The 17,587-nt window shown below is 37.5% G+C and overlaps 1 protein-coding gene across 4 annotated transcripts in view; it reads right to left on the bottom strand.

Annotated features, from left to right (window-relative positions):
* NADK2 (NAD kinase 2, mitochondrial) overlaps nucleotides 1–17,587 on the bottom strand; it is a 37,447-nt gene that overhangs the window by 7,307 nt on the left and 12,553 nt on the right. For 2 of the 4 annotated variants that reach the window (XM_058680053.1, XM_004583650.4), the window contains exons 4-10: nucleotides 15,560–15,641; nucleotides 12,627–12,710; nucleotides 10,808–10,944; nucleotides 9,348–9,426; nucleotides 5,205–5,300; nucleotides 500–555; nucleotides 338–391 (exon numbers count right to left, since the gene is read on the bottom strand). In XM_058680053.1, the coding sequence (XP_058536036.1) occupies nucleotides 338–391; nucleotides 500–555; nucleotides 5,205–5,300; nucleotides 9,348–9,426; nucleotides 10,808–10,944; nucleotides 12,627–12,710; nucleotides 15,560–15,641 (588 nt within the window). Of the gene's footprint in view, nucleotides 1–337; nucleotides 392–499; nucleotides 556–2,372; nucleotides 2,555–5,204; nucleotides 5,301–7,110; nucleotides 7,177–9,347; nucleotides 9,427–10,807; nucleotides 10,945–12,626; nucleotides 12,711–15,559; nucleotides 15,642–17,587 lie in introns of all 4 variants that reach the window. The other 2 variants (XR_009247508.1, XM_004583649.4) reach the window with 2 other exon arrangements.

Here is a 17,587-nt window from a genome sequence, read left to right as displayed (position 1 = left end):
CACCTGATCTGGGAAAGCAGTCCCTAATTGCAACATACAGGGCTTTGGTTTTTTTTTAATTTTCCTATCTACAAGACATGTTTGCAGTTACACTGCTTTGACATAAGGATTACTTTCATAGTTGACAAAACTCACAACATGAAAACTTTAAATTTTATGTAACTTAAATATATTTAAAGAAATATATCAAGATCATGTCCAAAAAGTGATTTGTTCACTAATTAAACTACACAACACCAATCTTAAATGGTCTCATTTGAGACCACACAAAACTATTCCCAAAACTGACAGGGAGCTAAATGAAAGCCATTAGTGATTATTATCAGGTATCACTGACCTTTCTCTACCAATTCTTTGTTCAATGGAAGATCCAAATTTCCTTGTCGTTTTGCTATTGAAAAGAAGGGGGGGGGTAGGTTAATTATTTTATGTAATAGCCAGTATAAAACACACTAAATAACATAAATGCATAGCATATAATAACTACTTTGGTACTCACCAATATTTAACACATCTTCTACAGCCTGAGTTGCAACCCTATTAATATTGAATGACCTAGAATAAAAACCAAAACAAAACATTTTTTAATCCCAAGAAGCTGGAGAGCAACTATCAAAATTTAAAATCAACATTTTTCTGTGTGTATTTAGACTTACTTTACCTAATTTAAAAGGCAGAATGACTGGGCCCAAGGTGAGAGCTGGGATTTGGAGCCAGGGTAGAGGGGGTGGGGGAGGGTTTTAGAGATTTTTCTTTGCTGAGTCATTCCCCAGCTGTTGTGGCCATTTGGGAACAGCTGGGTCTGGGCCATGCCAAAGCCAGGTGCCAGAGCTCGATCCAGGCCTCCTACATGGACGGCTGGGCTCCAAGTACTGGACCAGCAGGAAGGCGCAGCAGAAGCAGATGCGACTACCCAAGACAGTCCAATGTGGAATGCTGGTACCCGCCTCAGGAGGGGACCTTAACAGGCAACAGAAAAGGTTTAAATTGCAATCTAAGCCAAGCTTACTCATACGTAATTCAACAGAGGACTCACACAGTGTGGAAGGGGAAGGATGAGAAATGCTTTGAAAGCATTTATGATTAGCACCTCTTATTCTTTCACACTCTCTCATTACTGAAAGCTTGAAAACTAAATTACCAAATCAATTAATCTCTGTTTATCTCTCCAAAGCAGAAAGCCAGAGCCTCTTTACCTTTCATTCTTTCACTGAGATTGCAAAGCTTATCCTAGAGCCAGTGCAGTAGCCTAGTGGCTGGGGTCCTCGCCTTGCATGCCTGGAACCCATATGGGCACCTGTACTAATCTCTGCGGCCCCACTTCCCATTCAGCTCCGTGGTTGTGGCCTGGGAAAGCAGTAAAGGACAGCCCAAAGCCTTGGGACCCTGCACCCGCATGGAAGGGAAACTCAGAAGAGGCTCCTGGCTTCAGATCACCTCAGCTCCAGCTGTTGCAGCCACGTGGGGAGTGAATCAATGGATAGAGGTTCTTCCTCTCTGCCTCTCCTCCTCTCTGTAGATCTGACTTTCTAATAAAGATACAATAAATCTTTAAACAACAAGAACAAAACAAAGTTTATCTTATATTTTTTCAACACTTATACTTCTTCAATGCAACTGCTATCATTTGAATGTGTTCTCCAAGGTTCATGCCACAAAAGCAACAGTGTTGAAAGGTGGGACTTAGAGCAGCAATTGGGTCATGTGGGCTCTGATTTCATGAATGGGTTAAGACCTTTACCATGTGAGTGGGTTCCTAATGAAAACAGGGTTGAGCCCCTCTCTGAGGCCCTGCTCCTACATTTTCTCTCTCCCCCATGCTCTCTTGGCCCTTTCAATGTCTACCATGAACTCATTCACCAAGAGGGCCCTTACCAGATATCAGCACCTTGACGCTGCATAGCCCAATCTCCAGAACTGTGAAATAGGCTCTAGTATTTATAAAGTGTCTAGTCTATGGTATCCTGTCATAGCAACAAGAAACAGATGAAGAAAACAGCCAAGGGACTTTCCTGCCAAATGTGTGGTCTCTGACAGACAGTTCAGAATGCCCCTCTTGTTTCTTTCCATATTAAAGCTAACTTTCCTTTGTGTGGCAAAACAAGTAATAAGGACACAACTGAATTTAAAAAAAAAGACAATGGTTTTGCAGTCATGCATACTGTGCTTGAATGCAAGTTCTTACATATTTACTGTTAAGTGCTCAGACTTTGGTTTAAATTTGTCTTTGCTAAACTTTAGTTCTTTCTTTGTAAAATGAGTGTAACACCACTAACTTTCAAGATTAATGTAAACAATACCTAAAATAGTACAAAGTAGCAAGAGTTAAATAACTGACAGCTGATATTATAATGCATAAAGTATAAACTTACAGAATCTCAGAAGTTCAGAAGATAAAGTAATGTTATTATATCTGTTTCATTTCCCTCATTCTGTAGATAAGGAAACTTGTGTACAGTGGCAAAGCTAGTTAGTGGTTTAGCCAGGCCTCTTAACTTCCAGGCCAGATATCTTTTCACTTACACCTCTTTGCCCATTTTTATGGATGAGAATACTGGGAAAAGAAAAGGGACAGAATCTGGGAAACTCATCTCAGTTTTCAACAACAGCATGCCATGTTTAGCAGAAAAAGTGCTATCGTAATAAGTCGAAGTGCCTAATGCTAATGTCTTCAATTTAATCTTTGAGACAGAATATAACTTCATAACATGCTAGAAGATTATATGTATTTCTTCAAAAATAATAGAAAAACTAATTTTAGAAGTGTTCCTCTCACCCTTAGGAAAAAGAATTATTAACTCATCTTTTTAAGCAATACTATTTTTTCCCATAAGCATCTAATAACTTTTTAGATTTGAAGTTATTGAATAACTATGAATGAAATGACAGAAAATCTGAAAATTACATCAAAACAGAGGACAAAAGAAGATAGGTAGGGTAAGAGGGTACAGAGAAAAGAGGATGGGACGTGAGTTAACTACTAAAACCAGCTAATGGACACAAGAGGATTCATCACCATGCTTTGGTCCTCTTCTGTGAACATTAAAATTTCCCACAACAAAAAGTTTAAATAGTTTTACTGAAAAAATAAGAAACAAAACCCCCAATTAAACTATCAAGAGTTAAAATTGTGGTTTGATTAACACTATGTATGTCAGCCATATTTGCAAGTAATAACTTATTCAAAAATATCTGAGTGAAAAATGTATGAAAAATGGAATTCAAAGATGTTCAGGAAAACTGAAAACGGAGCCGGCATTATGGTACAACATACTAAGCCATCACCTGCAATGCTAGCAACCCACTTCCAATGTAGCTGGCTGCTGATGTTCCCGAGAAAGTAACAAAAGATGGCTGAAGTGCTTGGGCACCTGCCACCGATGTGGGAGAACCAAGAGGAGTTCCAGTTCTGGCTTCTGTAACTGGACCACTTCTAGCCATTATATTCATTTGTGGGAATCCACCAGCACATGGAATATCTCTTTACCTGTCTCTCTTCCTCTGTCTCTAACCTTGCCTCTTAACTACATAAATAATTCTTAAAAAAAAAAAAAAAAAAAAAAAAAAAAACGTTAAAATCCATGCATAGTTCTTCCATTAAATGCATTACATTTCGAGGCATGGATTTCAAAATTGTTACACTAAAGCATATTTATCTTTTATGTCTGCTTTCCATAAACCTTTGACGTACCCTTGTATTAAATATTACACTATGCATAAACAAGTAGAAGGAGAAAAAAAAATTGCCACTAGTCATATTCTCAAATCTTCCCATTGCTTAAACTAGCTGGGTAGTAAGTATATGAGATAACTAATACTGTGATAAAGGCTGTAATAGTATCATGAGAAAATGTATGAGGGACAAAAAAGAGATTAATTAATTGTGCTTTTGAAAACAGTTGAGCATTAATATAAAGAGCAAAATGACATTTAAAACCTGATTTTTTTTTTCAGCCAGGGGATGGCAAGTGGACAGTGGTCAGGCATTCAAACCAAGAGAAACTTGCACTGAGCAATCACAAAAGCACAAGTAAGAACAAGGTGTGTGTTGAGAATTTCAAGTAGCCTGGGGTGTCTCCAGTGTGCTGATAGGAAGAGCATGTGTAGTGGAGGAAAAAGGACTGAAATACCTAGCTTTGAAAGGGCCTTAAATGCCAAACTAAGCAATCTGAATATAGTAAGAAGTCAATGACAGTTTTAAAGCAAAGTAGACATGCCATCACCCACACTTAGAAATGTAACTACTGGTAGTACGCCTGACAACTTGAAGAACACCAGGTGAGGCACAAAGAACACCCACAAAAAAGAAAGGGCCTGTGGGACAAAGAGATAGCAGTGGAACCTGAACAGGGCAGGCAAAATGCTGAGAACGGGAATTACCAAGATTTACAGATGAGCACATGTGGAAGGGAGAATGAAGAAGGGGAAGATAGGAGGAAAGAGCAAAGTTTCGAAAAGTAATGTTTTGACTACAGAGCACAGGGTCCAGGTGAACGACAGTGGTATTAAGGATTACAGCGAACACAGAAAGGAAAACGAACCATGCCCACTCCGTTCGCGAGGTAGTGAGTATGAAGTATTCCTACCACTCCAACGGGTAATTAGGATTTGACTTCGTACTCAGGAAAGAAGACAGCTACAGTTACGTAAAGGAGGGATGGACAAGGTATCTTCAAAAAGTTAATGGAAAATGCCTATTACAAAAAACTAACAGATTTCCATTTTTTAACATCAAAATAAATTCAAATTTTCCATGTACTCTTCCTATGTACTCAAAGACAACCTAAACAAAGATATGCAATGTAAAAGGTCAGGACGCCCTGGATAGTCTCTAATTAGGGAAAAGTAAGTACACTTAGAGCCTATCTTTTCTACAGCACTTCAAATCATTTCTTCATCATTTAAAATATTCTTTAACTACAAAGAAAATAATCTCCACTTTTCATTTCCTTTCGATTCTTTACAAGCCTAGGAAGGGAGGCTCAATAATGACCAAACCCAGGCAACAGCTGTAACCCAGTAAGTCCAGGTGGAATTACTCGATCCAAGCAACAAGTGAAGCAGAAACTGGAGCAGCCTATATAAGAACTCCGTGCTACTTGCTGAGAGCTCGAGACTTTAGATGCATCACTATGTGATATCTGGCAAATTATATTACTTGGCATATTTGACAGACATTGCTAAGAAACATTCCAGTGACTCACCAGGCCTTTGATCCTGTGCCTGTACACAGATTCAGCCCTGAACTCTTCTGTTTTTCCCATGGACCATCATCGACTGAAATCTCATAGTAGGAGGCCCTGTGAATTGAGAAGATAAAACTGTGTGTGTGAGCTTACGGCTCACAGTGAATAAGACAACGTTCTTCAAAACTGATGGAATCTAAGTCCGTCAGTTTGACCAAGACATAGCTAACTTAGTAGGCACATATATCATGTTGCTAACTCCAATGTTGATTAAGAGAAAAAAAATTAGAGGAAGAAAAAACTTCTGCACATTTACATTCCTTTCTGATCTCTAAGTTCCCTTCTATGAATACTTCAATATTTCAAACTGGGACTTCTTATCAACTTAGCTAACACTGCTGCTAGTGCTGGTGCAGAACCTATCCACCAAGTCATTTCAGAATTCAAGAAAAATACACCATTCTCCAGTGAGTCTCCTTCTTGGGAGCTAGTCCTGATACTTTTAAATCTATGCCCAATTCTTTGAATTATCCATAGTTTAAACTATTGTTCCTTAACCTATATGCTGATACACCTTTGGAATTGATTGTAAGCTGAAATTAGGCAATAAAGGCACAAAAATTATTTTAAAAAATATTGGATTGGAGAACAAAACTAGGAGGTAAGGACCATGGCATATTACACCAAGCCTCCACATGCAGTGCCCGCATCCCGTCTGGATGCCAGCTAGTGTCCTAGCTGCTCCACTTCCATCCAGCTCCCTGTTTATGGTCTGAGCAAGGAATAGACACGGTTCAAGGATTCGGGGGCCCCTGCATCCATACAGGAAACCTGGAAGAAACTCCAGACTTTGAATCAGCTCAGCTCCGGCCACTGGGGAGTGACTCAGTTAATGCAATATGAAATCAAAATTATCCTTTAGGGCCCAGTGTGGTAGCCTAGTGGCTAAAGTCCTTGCCTTGCATGTGCCAGGATCCCATACAGACACCTGTTAGTATCCCAGCTGTTCCACTCCCCTTCCAGCTCCCTGCTTGTGGCCTGAGAAAGCAGTCGAGAACAGCCAAAGCCCTGGGACCCTGCACCTGTGTGGGAGACCAAGAAGAGGCTCCTGGTTCCTGGATTTGGACTGGCTCAGCTCCAGCTGTTGCAGCCACTTATGGAGTGAACCAGTGGATGGAAGATCTTTCTCTCTAACTCCTTCTCTCTGTAAACCTTCCTTTCCAATAAAAATAAATAAACCAAAAAAAAAGTATACTTTAATTTCATGCATGTGAAAATGAGTTGCAACTATTGAAAAAAATGTGGAACATGTGAAAGCTTATTTTGTGACCTCTACCTTAAAATAACACTATCAAATCAATTATCAACATCAGCTTTTTTACTCCAGCACAAGCCCCTAGTAAAATGTAGCTTTTCAAGAAAACAACTATTAGACATGCTTACAAACACTAGACTCTGTGGTAATTTTCCTGTTACTCTAGCCCTTTTTATACCTCTAGCAAGCTTAAGGTTTTCTTAAGGTTTTACAAGACAAAATTCTTTTCTACTTTTCTCTAAAATCCGTATTCCTTTTAAAAATAAGAAACAGCAGACCTACTATTCACATTCAGTCTCTTTCAGAGCTGTTATGTCTACCTAGAAAAATGCACATTAGGAACCTATTATATATAGACAAATCAGCCACATCCTAAAAATGGCCGCTACAATGGTAGAAATAAGTAGAAACAAGTGAGATTAGGGATAAGTGGGGGTGGGAAGAGACACAGCAGCAACCAAGAGTTGGAAAGGTGTGGGCAATTGAGAGGTGGTGCCCACAACAAGGAGCAAATTAGTGTCATTCTCACATGCAGGTTTATCCAGATTAGTCAGTTCACAGAATTTTTGTTTTAGGAAAATTATTTTTTAAGGCAGCAATAAAACTCACAGTCCCTTTAGAGTGGGTATACTTCTTCTTAAATTGTCCACTGCTACAGCCCAAGAATAAGACATTCTAGGTTAGAACAAATAGAAGAAAAGAAAAAAAAAATTGGGCTTTTAAAATGTTCTCAAATCTAAGAACATTATAAATGAGGTAGGAATAGTATTGCTGCACTTTATAAAAGCGCTTAAGTTTTCAGAGCATAGTGAAGCCTTGACACAGGATGTGCAATCAGAAAATCTGGATTTATATAATAGTTCTGATGCTACTAATCACATGGTCTTGGACAAGTGATTCAAACTCTCCAAATCTCCACTGCTTTTCATTGATAAACACAAGCACTACTCGCTCGGGGTTGCCATGAGCACTAAATGAGGTCACTTACACAACTCATATGCTGCCTGCAACAAAACAGGCATCCCAATATTTTAATTTTTGTTAAGTGTCTCACAGAATCTTTAAAAATATGTTCTAAAAACCCCATTTGTTTAATTATGTTCAGTAAGTTCAGCAGCATCAGAAGCCAATCCACTGCTGTCTTCCTCTTGGTAAAGATACAAGGCGAGACTTAAAGAACGCAAAAGCAGCAGCATCAGACATGAACCTCACAGGACTTCACTGACTTCTCAAACACATCCACTGACCCCAGTGTTCCTCTTTCAGGAGTTACTTAACTTTTTGGTAAGTACAAAGTACAAAGCAACACTAGCAGAAGCTCTCAGCAGTTAACCATACAACCTTTAAAATACACAAATGGAATAAGATAAGCCAGTAAGTGGCTTGCTTAGGATAAGCATAAATTCACACAGCATGTTTATTTTTGTCATTAATTTAATAAATCGGTGTTTTTGCCTTCTTTGTGTCACGTCTTTAGTAAAAATTAGATATCACTAGTCACATTTTCTCGTGTCTTTTATCACACAATCTATAAGATGATCTCCTTACTAACTTCAAATTTCATAGTTGCAAAATAAAAGCTTTATATATAGGTTAAGTCTATTTTAAAATAAGTATATGTCTATATTTTATTTTTAACTTCATTTAAATAGTTGACTTCTTTAAAAAATGATAAAACTTTTTAAAATTATATATTTTTACCAATAATAAATTAAGATACCATGACCTCTACATTACACATCTTTACATCTATGCTAATTTACACATTGCACATGGAAAATGCACAGTATAATTTTACAGGATAAATTTAACATTACATACAACAAATTAATTATAAAAAGTCAAAATAATGTAACTCTCAGTAAAGCAGGAAACTGATCACAGTCTCCAAAGATTGGTCAAGTAGCAGGAAAGTGGGACATTAATTATCTTAATATTAATCACCTTAACTTTTTACCTCAAACTGACTTACATCTGCAAATACGAGAAGTTCCAGAATACTACAAGGAGTTAAATTAATTTAGATTATGGTAGTCATTATTTAGCTAGTGACTATGTCAATACACACAAGTTTCACAAAAACATTTTGGGAATTATTTAAGCCTAAGTCATATCCAAATCCCACAAGACAGTTTATTAGTAACAAAATATATACTTCATCTTTATACTCCTAATGAGGAACTACCATAATCTTACTGTTCACTAATAATGGTTATAATCTTAAACTGTCAATTCACTTGCCTTATTATATGCTACTCTAAGAAGCATACATCACTTATGTAGCATCACTTATGCCTGCCAAAAAATGCGTAGTCTGAATCTTGTAAAGAAAAAAAAATACAAGTGTAAAATAAGGAATATCCTGCAAATCAATTGCTTTAGATCATTAAAAAAATATTAATATTAGAAATGACTGAGGCTAAGGAATCATTCTTAAAGAGTAATAACAGCTAAACGCAACATGATCTTTAATTGAATTATAAAGTAAACAAACTATTCAAATCAGTTTCAAAGAACTAAAAGAATGAATGAATGCTCACGTGAACTGACTGTAACAGTTTTATATCAATTGCAAATGCATGACTACACTGTTTATTACCCTAATCAATATTTACAAAGTACCTACCTAACAGATAACAGGCTCTAGGAAGTAGCAGAATCAAGACACTTGAACACTTTAACCTTTCCTCTGAATGTGTGACAGTTTGTAACCATTTCATTAAGTAACTAATTCTCATTTACTACACAATACTAATTACAAATCTTAACCAGATCATAGAAACTGAACACACAAAAATGTACTAAAACATTAACTTCCACACTCAATGTCAAAGGTTTAAAAGTACCTGGAGGACAGACTCTCCCCAATGAAGACTTCATTTAATGCTCTCACTGGCAAAAGTTGGGGTCCTGAAGCCTCAGACCCTACAGATAATTTTAAACAATAGAAAAAACCTAAGATAATACCTCAGATTTCAGAAATGTTACAGTAAAATTTTTATGAAACATTAAAACTTATATTTTGGTATAATGAACATACTTGCTTATGTGGTTAATGCATAGGTTAAACAATTCTTAAACCATCCATAGTATTAACATTACAGTCACCTAAACATATCAGCAAGAACGTTTCTCTTTGCAACATAAACCTTAATTCTTCCTGAAACAGTTTTCCATGAGTAATAAAGTATATGTATCTCGAAAGTTCTTGTCACACTCAAGCTTTTTCCTGGAAGTTTCACTGGAGAAACGAACCAAATACTTCTAAAGAAAAATGATCTTGAATTTAAGGAGCAAACTACACACACAGCTCTTGTAGGAAACAAAACTGTATTCATTACAGAGAACAGCAGTTGCTTTTCTTTCCCTCGACAGACAACCTTAAGAATGTATTAGCAACAACAGATTTGGAGGAATACTACCACATCTAAAAGTATCATTCTTTCTTTTTTATTCACAAAGTTATAATTTATATATGTACATAAAAATTTAGTTTTATTGGAAAGACAGATCAGATTTATAGTGAGATGGAGAGACTGAGAAAGAGGCCTTTCCTTTACATCTCTGCCCAACCATCACTCCAGGCAAGAGCATGGGGGGAGCTCATCAGCCTCTTCGACTGAAGCTGCAGGGGTACATCAAACAACATTAGCACATGACACAGAATCAAAGAAATGTATTTTATCTGGTCATTCTGGATATCTACAAGATAATGTTCTAGTTTATCACAATTACTACGACACTATTTTCACGATGCGAACATCTACAGGTTTTGGTATCTTTTGGGGTTCTGGAATCAATTCCTCATGAATACCAAGAGATGACTATACCAATAAAATGAGCAACTAATACTAATACATGCCGCAACATGCATAAAATTGGAAAACACCAGCTAAATAAAATAAGCCAATCACCAAAGAAAAAAAATCTATGATTTCACATATTCTGCAGATAGAAAAGTATAGATGGGGATTAAGAAATGGAGAGTAACTACCCATGAGTAAGCAGGTTGTTTTGGGTTGTTAAAAATGGCAAGACACTTTAAACACTAACCCTCCTATCAGATATAACACTTTCATTGAAAGTGTTATAAAACTTGCCGTATGAAACATTTGTTCTTGAAACATTCTATAATTATCTTCACAGCTGGTAATTATAAATTGTGCAGATGAAGTAGGTTATTGCTTAAGCTGCATTAGTGGCACTAACAATAAATGACTTATTAATTACTACTCTGGAAAACTAAAGGTCAAAGGTACAGTTCATGACACACTGCCCCAACATGTCCAACTTCCCATCCACTTACGTTCATCATCAATTCTTTCAATGTTGAAAGCTCTACTGTGTTGATTCAAGCTTAGCTGCTGTTCGTGAAGATCCACAGGAACAGGGTTTATACCAGTTCCTTCAAGGTACAAGCGGATTCGTTGCCTCCACAGCCACCTTAGAAAAGTGGGGGGGAAAAAAAACAACTTACAGTAAAACAGAACAGATTCAACTAAGGATTAGATAAACTAAGTTCACAAAATTCAGAAATTTGTATGAAAAAAATAGTTACCCATGAAGAGATTATATCAGAAACACCTAAAACTCAGAGGTTCCTGCTCAGACAGATGTGGCTGTTTAGTTCTCTGTTACAATTACAGGAGAAACATCTAAGATGTCTGTACAAAAGCACCCAAGTAATGTGAATTAAAGCCAAAGGCAAGAACTCATTAAGACAAAAATACTGAACTCGAAAATAGCTTGTGTTTGTTCAGCAAACATTACACAGAAATGCATTCTGAAATTAAAATAATAGTATGCTAGGGTGAGTGCAATAGCATAAAACTTGGTAATGACTTTTAACAGTGGAAGAAATTTAAAAATAGCAGTACTTTACTGATTACATTTCAGATTCTAAATGGTATTTGGTAAAAGAATAAAACTAAGAATTAGTTTCAAAGCTAATATTCGATGTATGAAAGGCTAATGGAGAAGCCGTGTTGTGGAGCACTAGGTTAAGATACCCCCTACAATGCTAGTATTGCATTTGGGCACTGGTTCATGATCAGGCGCGTTCAGGGTGGTATGGCCATAGATGAGTAGCTTGGGCACTGGTTCATGTGCCAGCTGCTCCACTTACACCCAGCTCCAGGTTAATATGCCTGGGCAAACAGAGATAGATGGTCCAACTGCTTGGGTCCCTACAACCCACGTAAGAGATCTGGATGAAGGTCCTACAACTTGGGTTTGGCCTGGCCTACAGCCATTGCAGTGAACTGGGGAGTGAACCAGCAGATGGAATACCTCTCTCTTTCTTTCTCCATAACTGACTTTCAAAATAAATACAAAAATCTTTAAAACTAAAAAAAGTCTAAAGGATAGATTCCCTTAGGAAAGTATTCTAAAACAATTCAACTTGGTTATAAATGAGTCGTTTCCAGAGATGCCAAGCTTGTGAAATAAGTAAAAACTAGACTCACTAGTAATAAAATGATTCTGTGGAAGATTTGATATTAAATCACAAAGTATCTGGGGAAAAAGCCTGTACATCTGGTCCAAGTTAGAAAACAAAAGGAGTCCAAGTCAAGTTTTTCAAAGATAGCCAGCCAACCTCATTCTAGCTTCTCTCCTTACCCTTCTCTTTGATCTGACCACTGAAGGGATTATGTAAATGAAGAATTTTTTTAAATCATGGCTACCCTACTCAAGTCATATTTAATACATAAGACAGAGATAGCAAGAATCTTCGTATGAATTCATTAAATCTAAATCTAATTCATTACTAGATGGCAGGTAAGGATAAAGAATGCAAAATCTGACAGTAGGAACAATCAGTTCCAGTCAACAGCTTTAACTTTCTTTCCACCAAGAATAAGAAAGTGAATTCATGGCCTCTATCTCACCAAAGAAGAACCTCTATGTACAATCACATTATTGGCCAAGTAACATCTTATCTATATTTCTCTGCATGGTTCCAGTGGAATTAGAAGGTAAATCACATCTATTTAAATTCAGCTATATGTTATTTTTATGTTTACTGTTGTAACTATGGAGTAATTCAAGTGTTATCTTGTATGTTTCATTTAACAAAATATACCCACTTAAATATTTACGTAAGAACAACAGTATGCAATTCCTACCTGAACTCACCACGACAGAATTTCTGCAAGGCTTCTGGGAAGGAATGCGTATATCGAACAGGCAGACACAAATGACCCTCAGACCTTTATTGTCAAAAACATTTTGAGGCAATTTAAACGAAAGAAAAAAAAGGATGGAGAAAAAAAATTAAGTATCATCAAATCAAAGGGTAAAAAATTCTAAAAGTTTCTACTTCATTTTTGCCACAAAATTCTTTGTTTTCATTAAGAACAAAACATAACAAATAGAATAGTACTCTACAATTTAGTGTTGCAATTTATACTAACAGTTAACTTTCCACATTATGATGAAACCATTATGGTGAAACTACAAATAATAGAAATCTACTGATGGATTACCAAGTAAAGTTATCTGGTGGTACATTGGTATTTGCATCTTACCTTTAAATTATGTAACTATCAACTTTGAGTAAGTCACTTTAAGCTTTCGAAAATCAAAAACTGAAAAAAAATTAGCCACCAAGAACTCAAATTATTTATGTAAAATGTTATGAATCATAATCCTTTCTGAAATATCATTAAAGAGATCCTGAGAGTGTTAAAGAGAAGGAGGAAGCTCAACTCACTACAGGCTTTCACAGCTTGACGTCAAAGACAAAGAGTAGAGCAAATAATCGCAAAGGACAGCTAATCCGACTGCCTACTGGCTGCTACAGGAAGTTAAAGGGATAGTACAACATGATGCCAACAGAGCACAATCATCATTTATTTGATGCTTCAGTCTTGAAGGAATGGTGAAGTTTGGACTTGACAAATACACTCCTGATAATAAGCTAACTTCTGTAAATGTGAAGAGCACAGAAAAAAAGAAAAAAAAAAGGCTGTTATGAACTTGTGACTAGTCGATTTCTTTATCTGACAGGGTCAAGACTTAGGTTAAGAAAAGGCAGAGTCTAATTTTTATGTACTCATTGTAACATTTGACACAGTGTTACGTATATGAACAATCATCAGTCATTTGATAAAAAGATACCTGTAAGTCTGGAATACTGACTGGTGTGATTACAGTCAGCTATCAGCTGTGGCTACAAGTATCTACCTGAAGGCTGGATGGGGCTAGAGAATCTGCTGCCAAACTTGTTCCCTCACAAGAGGCTGGTAAATAGGGTAGAAACTTTGGTTCCTCTCCATAGGACTGCTTGAATGTAATCACATCTTAGTGACTGACTTACTCCAAGAGCAATCCAAAAGACCAACACAGAAGCCACAACACCATTTATGATTTGACCTAAGAATCCATATACTACCATATCATATTCTAGCAGTCACACAGCTGTGGTGAAACACTGGCTGGGGAAGGACCGACAGAACATAAGATGTAAATACTAGGAGGCTATCTTGGAGACCGGCTGCCACGTGTCTTCTTTCTCACTTTCAGTATCAAGCATTCAGGTATTATAATTATTTACTAGGCTCAATGCAATGCATACAGAATATAGAAGACATTGTTAGAAATCATGTTTAACTTAGATGAATTCGTACAAGGAAGCTATCTTTTCCAGTCTGCACCCCAGTAATATCTGATTATAACCTTATAAGAGATACCAAGATAAAACTACCCAGCCAAGTTGCTCTTGAATTCCTGACATAAAGAACCAATGAAGTTTAAAAAGTGATTATTAATATTTAAGCCTCTAAATTGGGCGATTTTTTTATACTGCACTTGTTAACTAATGTAGAAAATTTAAGTTGAAAACTTCTGGGCTTTTGAAAGGATTATAGGCATCACAGGTAGGCAGCAGTTCATGTCCTGTCTGCTCCACTTCTGATCCAGCTCCCTGCTCATGCACATGGGAAAGCAGGAGGAGATGATCCAAGCACCTGGGTGCCTGCATCCACGTTCAAGACCTAGATGAAGCTACTGGATTCTGGCTTTGGATTAGCCCATCTATGGCCATTGCAGTTGTTTGGGGAGTGAAAATAGCATATCAAAGACCTCTCTCTCTCTCTTCCTCCTTTTCTCCCTCCCTCCCTCCTTCCCTTCAAAAAAGAAAAAAAATTTTTAAAGAAAAAATAGGCAGAGGAACAAAGAAAGAGATCTTCCATCTAATAGTGCACTCCCCAAAAGGCCACAAAGGCAGGGGTTGGGTTAGACCAAAGCCAGAAGCCACAAGCCAGGAGCTTCATCCAGATCTCCCACATGGGTTCACGGGCTGAACTACTTGGCCATCTTCTGCTTTCGCAGCTGCATTAACAGTGAGTTGGATCTAAAGTAGGGCAACTGGTTCCCAAACTGGTGCTCATACAGGATTCCAGTGTCACAGTCAGCAGTTTTATCTGCTATGCCACAATGCTGGCCTTGAACAACCACTGTTGCAGTAGCCACCAACGGGGTGGTAATGAGAGATGAGTAGGACTACACAGAATGCTTCTGAGCAATTGTCAGAGTCCAGTTCTAAGTGCTGGAGAAGTGCCACCAAATTCATGTTTTTATGATTTCTTTTTCCCTAGATGACCTTGGTAATGCTGACATTGGAATGGAAAGGATGATGGTCAGATTGATCTGAACTGATCAGAAAGACAATGATTAAAAATATTTAAGAAACTGCCAAGAAAGTAAATGAAATGGAGAACTGAATCAATCAAATACTGAAAGTGAAAGAGTAGATTTATTTGGATGAGGAAACAACAATATTAATTCTACATGCCCAGATTCCGTCAATCAAAAGAGTTTGGAAGATGATTCTACTCATAGCTAGGAACAATTACACCTCCACTGAAACATCATGTACATTTTATATAGAGTAAAATCTCTGTTGCAACAGGCCTCAGCAATATGTCTATAAAAGAGAAAATAAAGAACAGCTTCCTGGTTTTAAGATCATAAGTCCATATAATACAAAATAAAGCAGAAATATCTATAACCCACTGAAATAAACCCACAACAAGCAACCAGCAACTGCCTTTCTTACCGTTCTGGATCAGTATTCACCCCAATCACTGGCTTGAGCCTGTCCAAGACTTTACTTGCTGCGAGAAGCATTGTGCCATCACCTAAAGGACGTAAGATAAAAGAAAACAGGAGTTACAGATAAATTTCTGACATCATCTTGAAAGGAAGGACTTTTGTTCTAACAATTACATCCCACCTTACTGATTGCCACAGGCTACTACACTTCTTTCTACCTTGTGGACATTTGCCTCAAGAGTACTAAGAAGTTCATGGAGAACAAAACTATAAGGTAAGCTTATTCTGATACAGAAAGTCTTTGAAATCCATGTACAGTTTTCTCATAATACGTATTTTTCATGAACTTTTTGAACATTTCCACCATAAACGAATTTCAAAACTCTTAGGCTCCAAAATAAACATTTTAACCCTACTTACCACAAACTTTCTGAAGTACCCTCAAATCATGCCTGTAGCTATAATCCAGGAACCTAACAGATTTTAAATCAAATCTTGATCTCTTTTAAAGATGTACTGTTGTCTACTTAAAAGGCAGAGAGACAAAGAGAGACAGAAAGAGACAGATTGTTCACCTGCTGATTCATACCCCAATGGCTGCAATGCCTAGGACACTGCTAGGCTAAGGCCAGGAGGCAGAAACTCCATCCAGGTTTCCCACATGGGTAGCAACCAATGTTATCTTGTGCTGTGTCCCTGGGCACATGAGCAGGGAGCTGGGTCAGAAACAAAGCAGCTGTACCAGTGTTGAGATATGGGATGTTAGCAATGCAAACATGCTCCATGATAATGGCCCCTAAATCTTAATTTTTAAGATTGACATTTTAGACAGAAAAATTCTTCACTGTGGGGGGCTTCTTTGTGCATGGGAGAATGCAAAGCAGCATCTCTGCTGTCCCCCATTAGATGCCAGTAATGATCTCTGGTAGTAACTAGTGCTGTAATTCCTGTAAAACTTCCATTAATCAATTCTCTTTCCTTCTCTCACAACAAGACTCCAAACGTATCATTCATTTTAGTGAGAATATATCCCCCAAAATGTCCAACTTCAGATTTTTCTCTACAGTTCTGTCAACTTGAAAGAGTAGTCACTAACATTAAAATTCAGAAAAGAAGTGTACACTGCAGCCAAAATACGGATAGAATTTGAATAACCCGGATATAACACAACAATGCAGGCAGTTAGCGCTTAAGTGAGCTGGGATACCACCACATAAAAAGAGATGGAGCGAGGGGGAGAGGCTTCTTTTGGCCATGCACCACACTTCGAGGCACCATTGTCACTTTTGTCTAAGGTAACCTGCTGGCCTGCTCCTGATGGATAATTCTCTGAGGGTGGCCCACGCTCAGGGTGAATGTAGGTTTATTCCCTTGCCGTTAAATAAATCATGTTCCTATTTTCAGATCTTTGCTCAGAATTTTTTTCTCTGTGACAGAAAAGAACCTGGAATGGAAATTAACATGCTCACTTGCCCCCCTAAATCTCAGTTAACTCTATTGACTTAAGCAATTTTTTTTTCATTTTTATTATTATTTGAAAGGCAGAATTACAGAGATAAAGAGAGATCTTTCATCCTCTGCTTCATTCCCCACGTGGCTGCAATGGCTGCAGCTTGCCATGTCAAAGCGAGGAGCACAGAGCTTCTGGATCTCCCATGTGGGTTTAGAGAACCAAATATTTGGGCCATCTCCCACTGCTTTCCAAGATGTGTTAGCAGTGATCTGGGTCAGAAGTGAAACAACCAGGATTCAAATTTGTGCACACCTGGGATGCCGGCATCACAAACAGAGGCTTAACCAGCCAGCCTACAACACTGGCTTCTAACATTTTATTTTTTTTTAACTAGCATAGTTAAACATCCAAAAAATCACAGATAACAACAATTCTTTGAATCAGATTTGACACGGAAAGCACATCTTAAATACACAAACAGAAATATACACATTGAACCTCATATAACATCATTTATTATACATGCAGAATGTTATACCAAACACATCTGTTGGGGTTGGTATTGGTACAGCAGGTTTA

Source organism: Ochotona princeps, chromosome 23, assembly GCF_030435755.1.
Source record: "Ochotona princeps isolate mOchPri1 chromosome 23, mOchPri1.hap1, whole genome shotgun sequence".
In the NCBI taxonomy this organism is placed as follows: domain Eukaryota; kingdom Metazoa; phylum Chordata; class Mammalia; order Lagomorpha; family Ochotonidae; genus Ochotona; species Ochotona princeps.
Note: the sequence above shows the minus strand (reverse complement) of the source record. Positions and strands in the feature narration are given on the sequence as shown.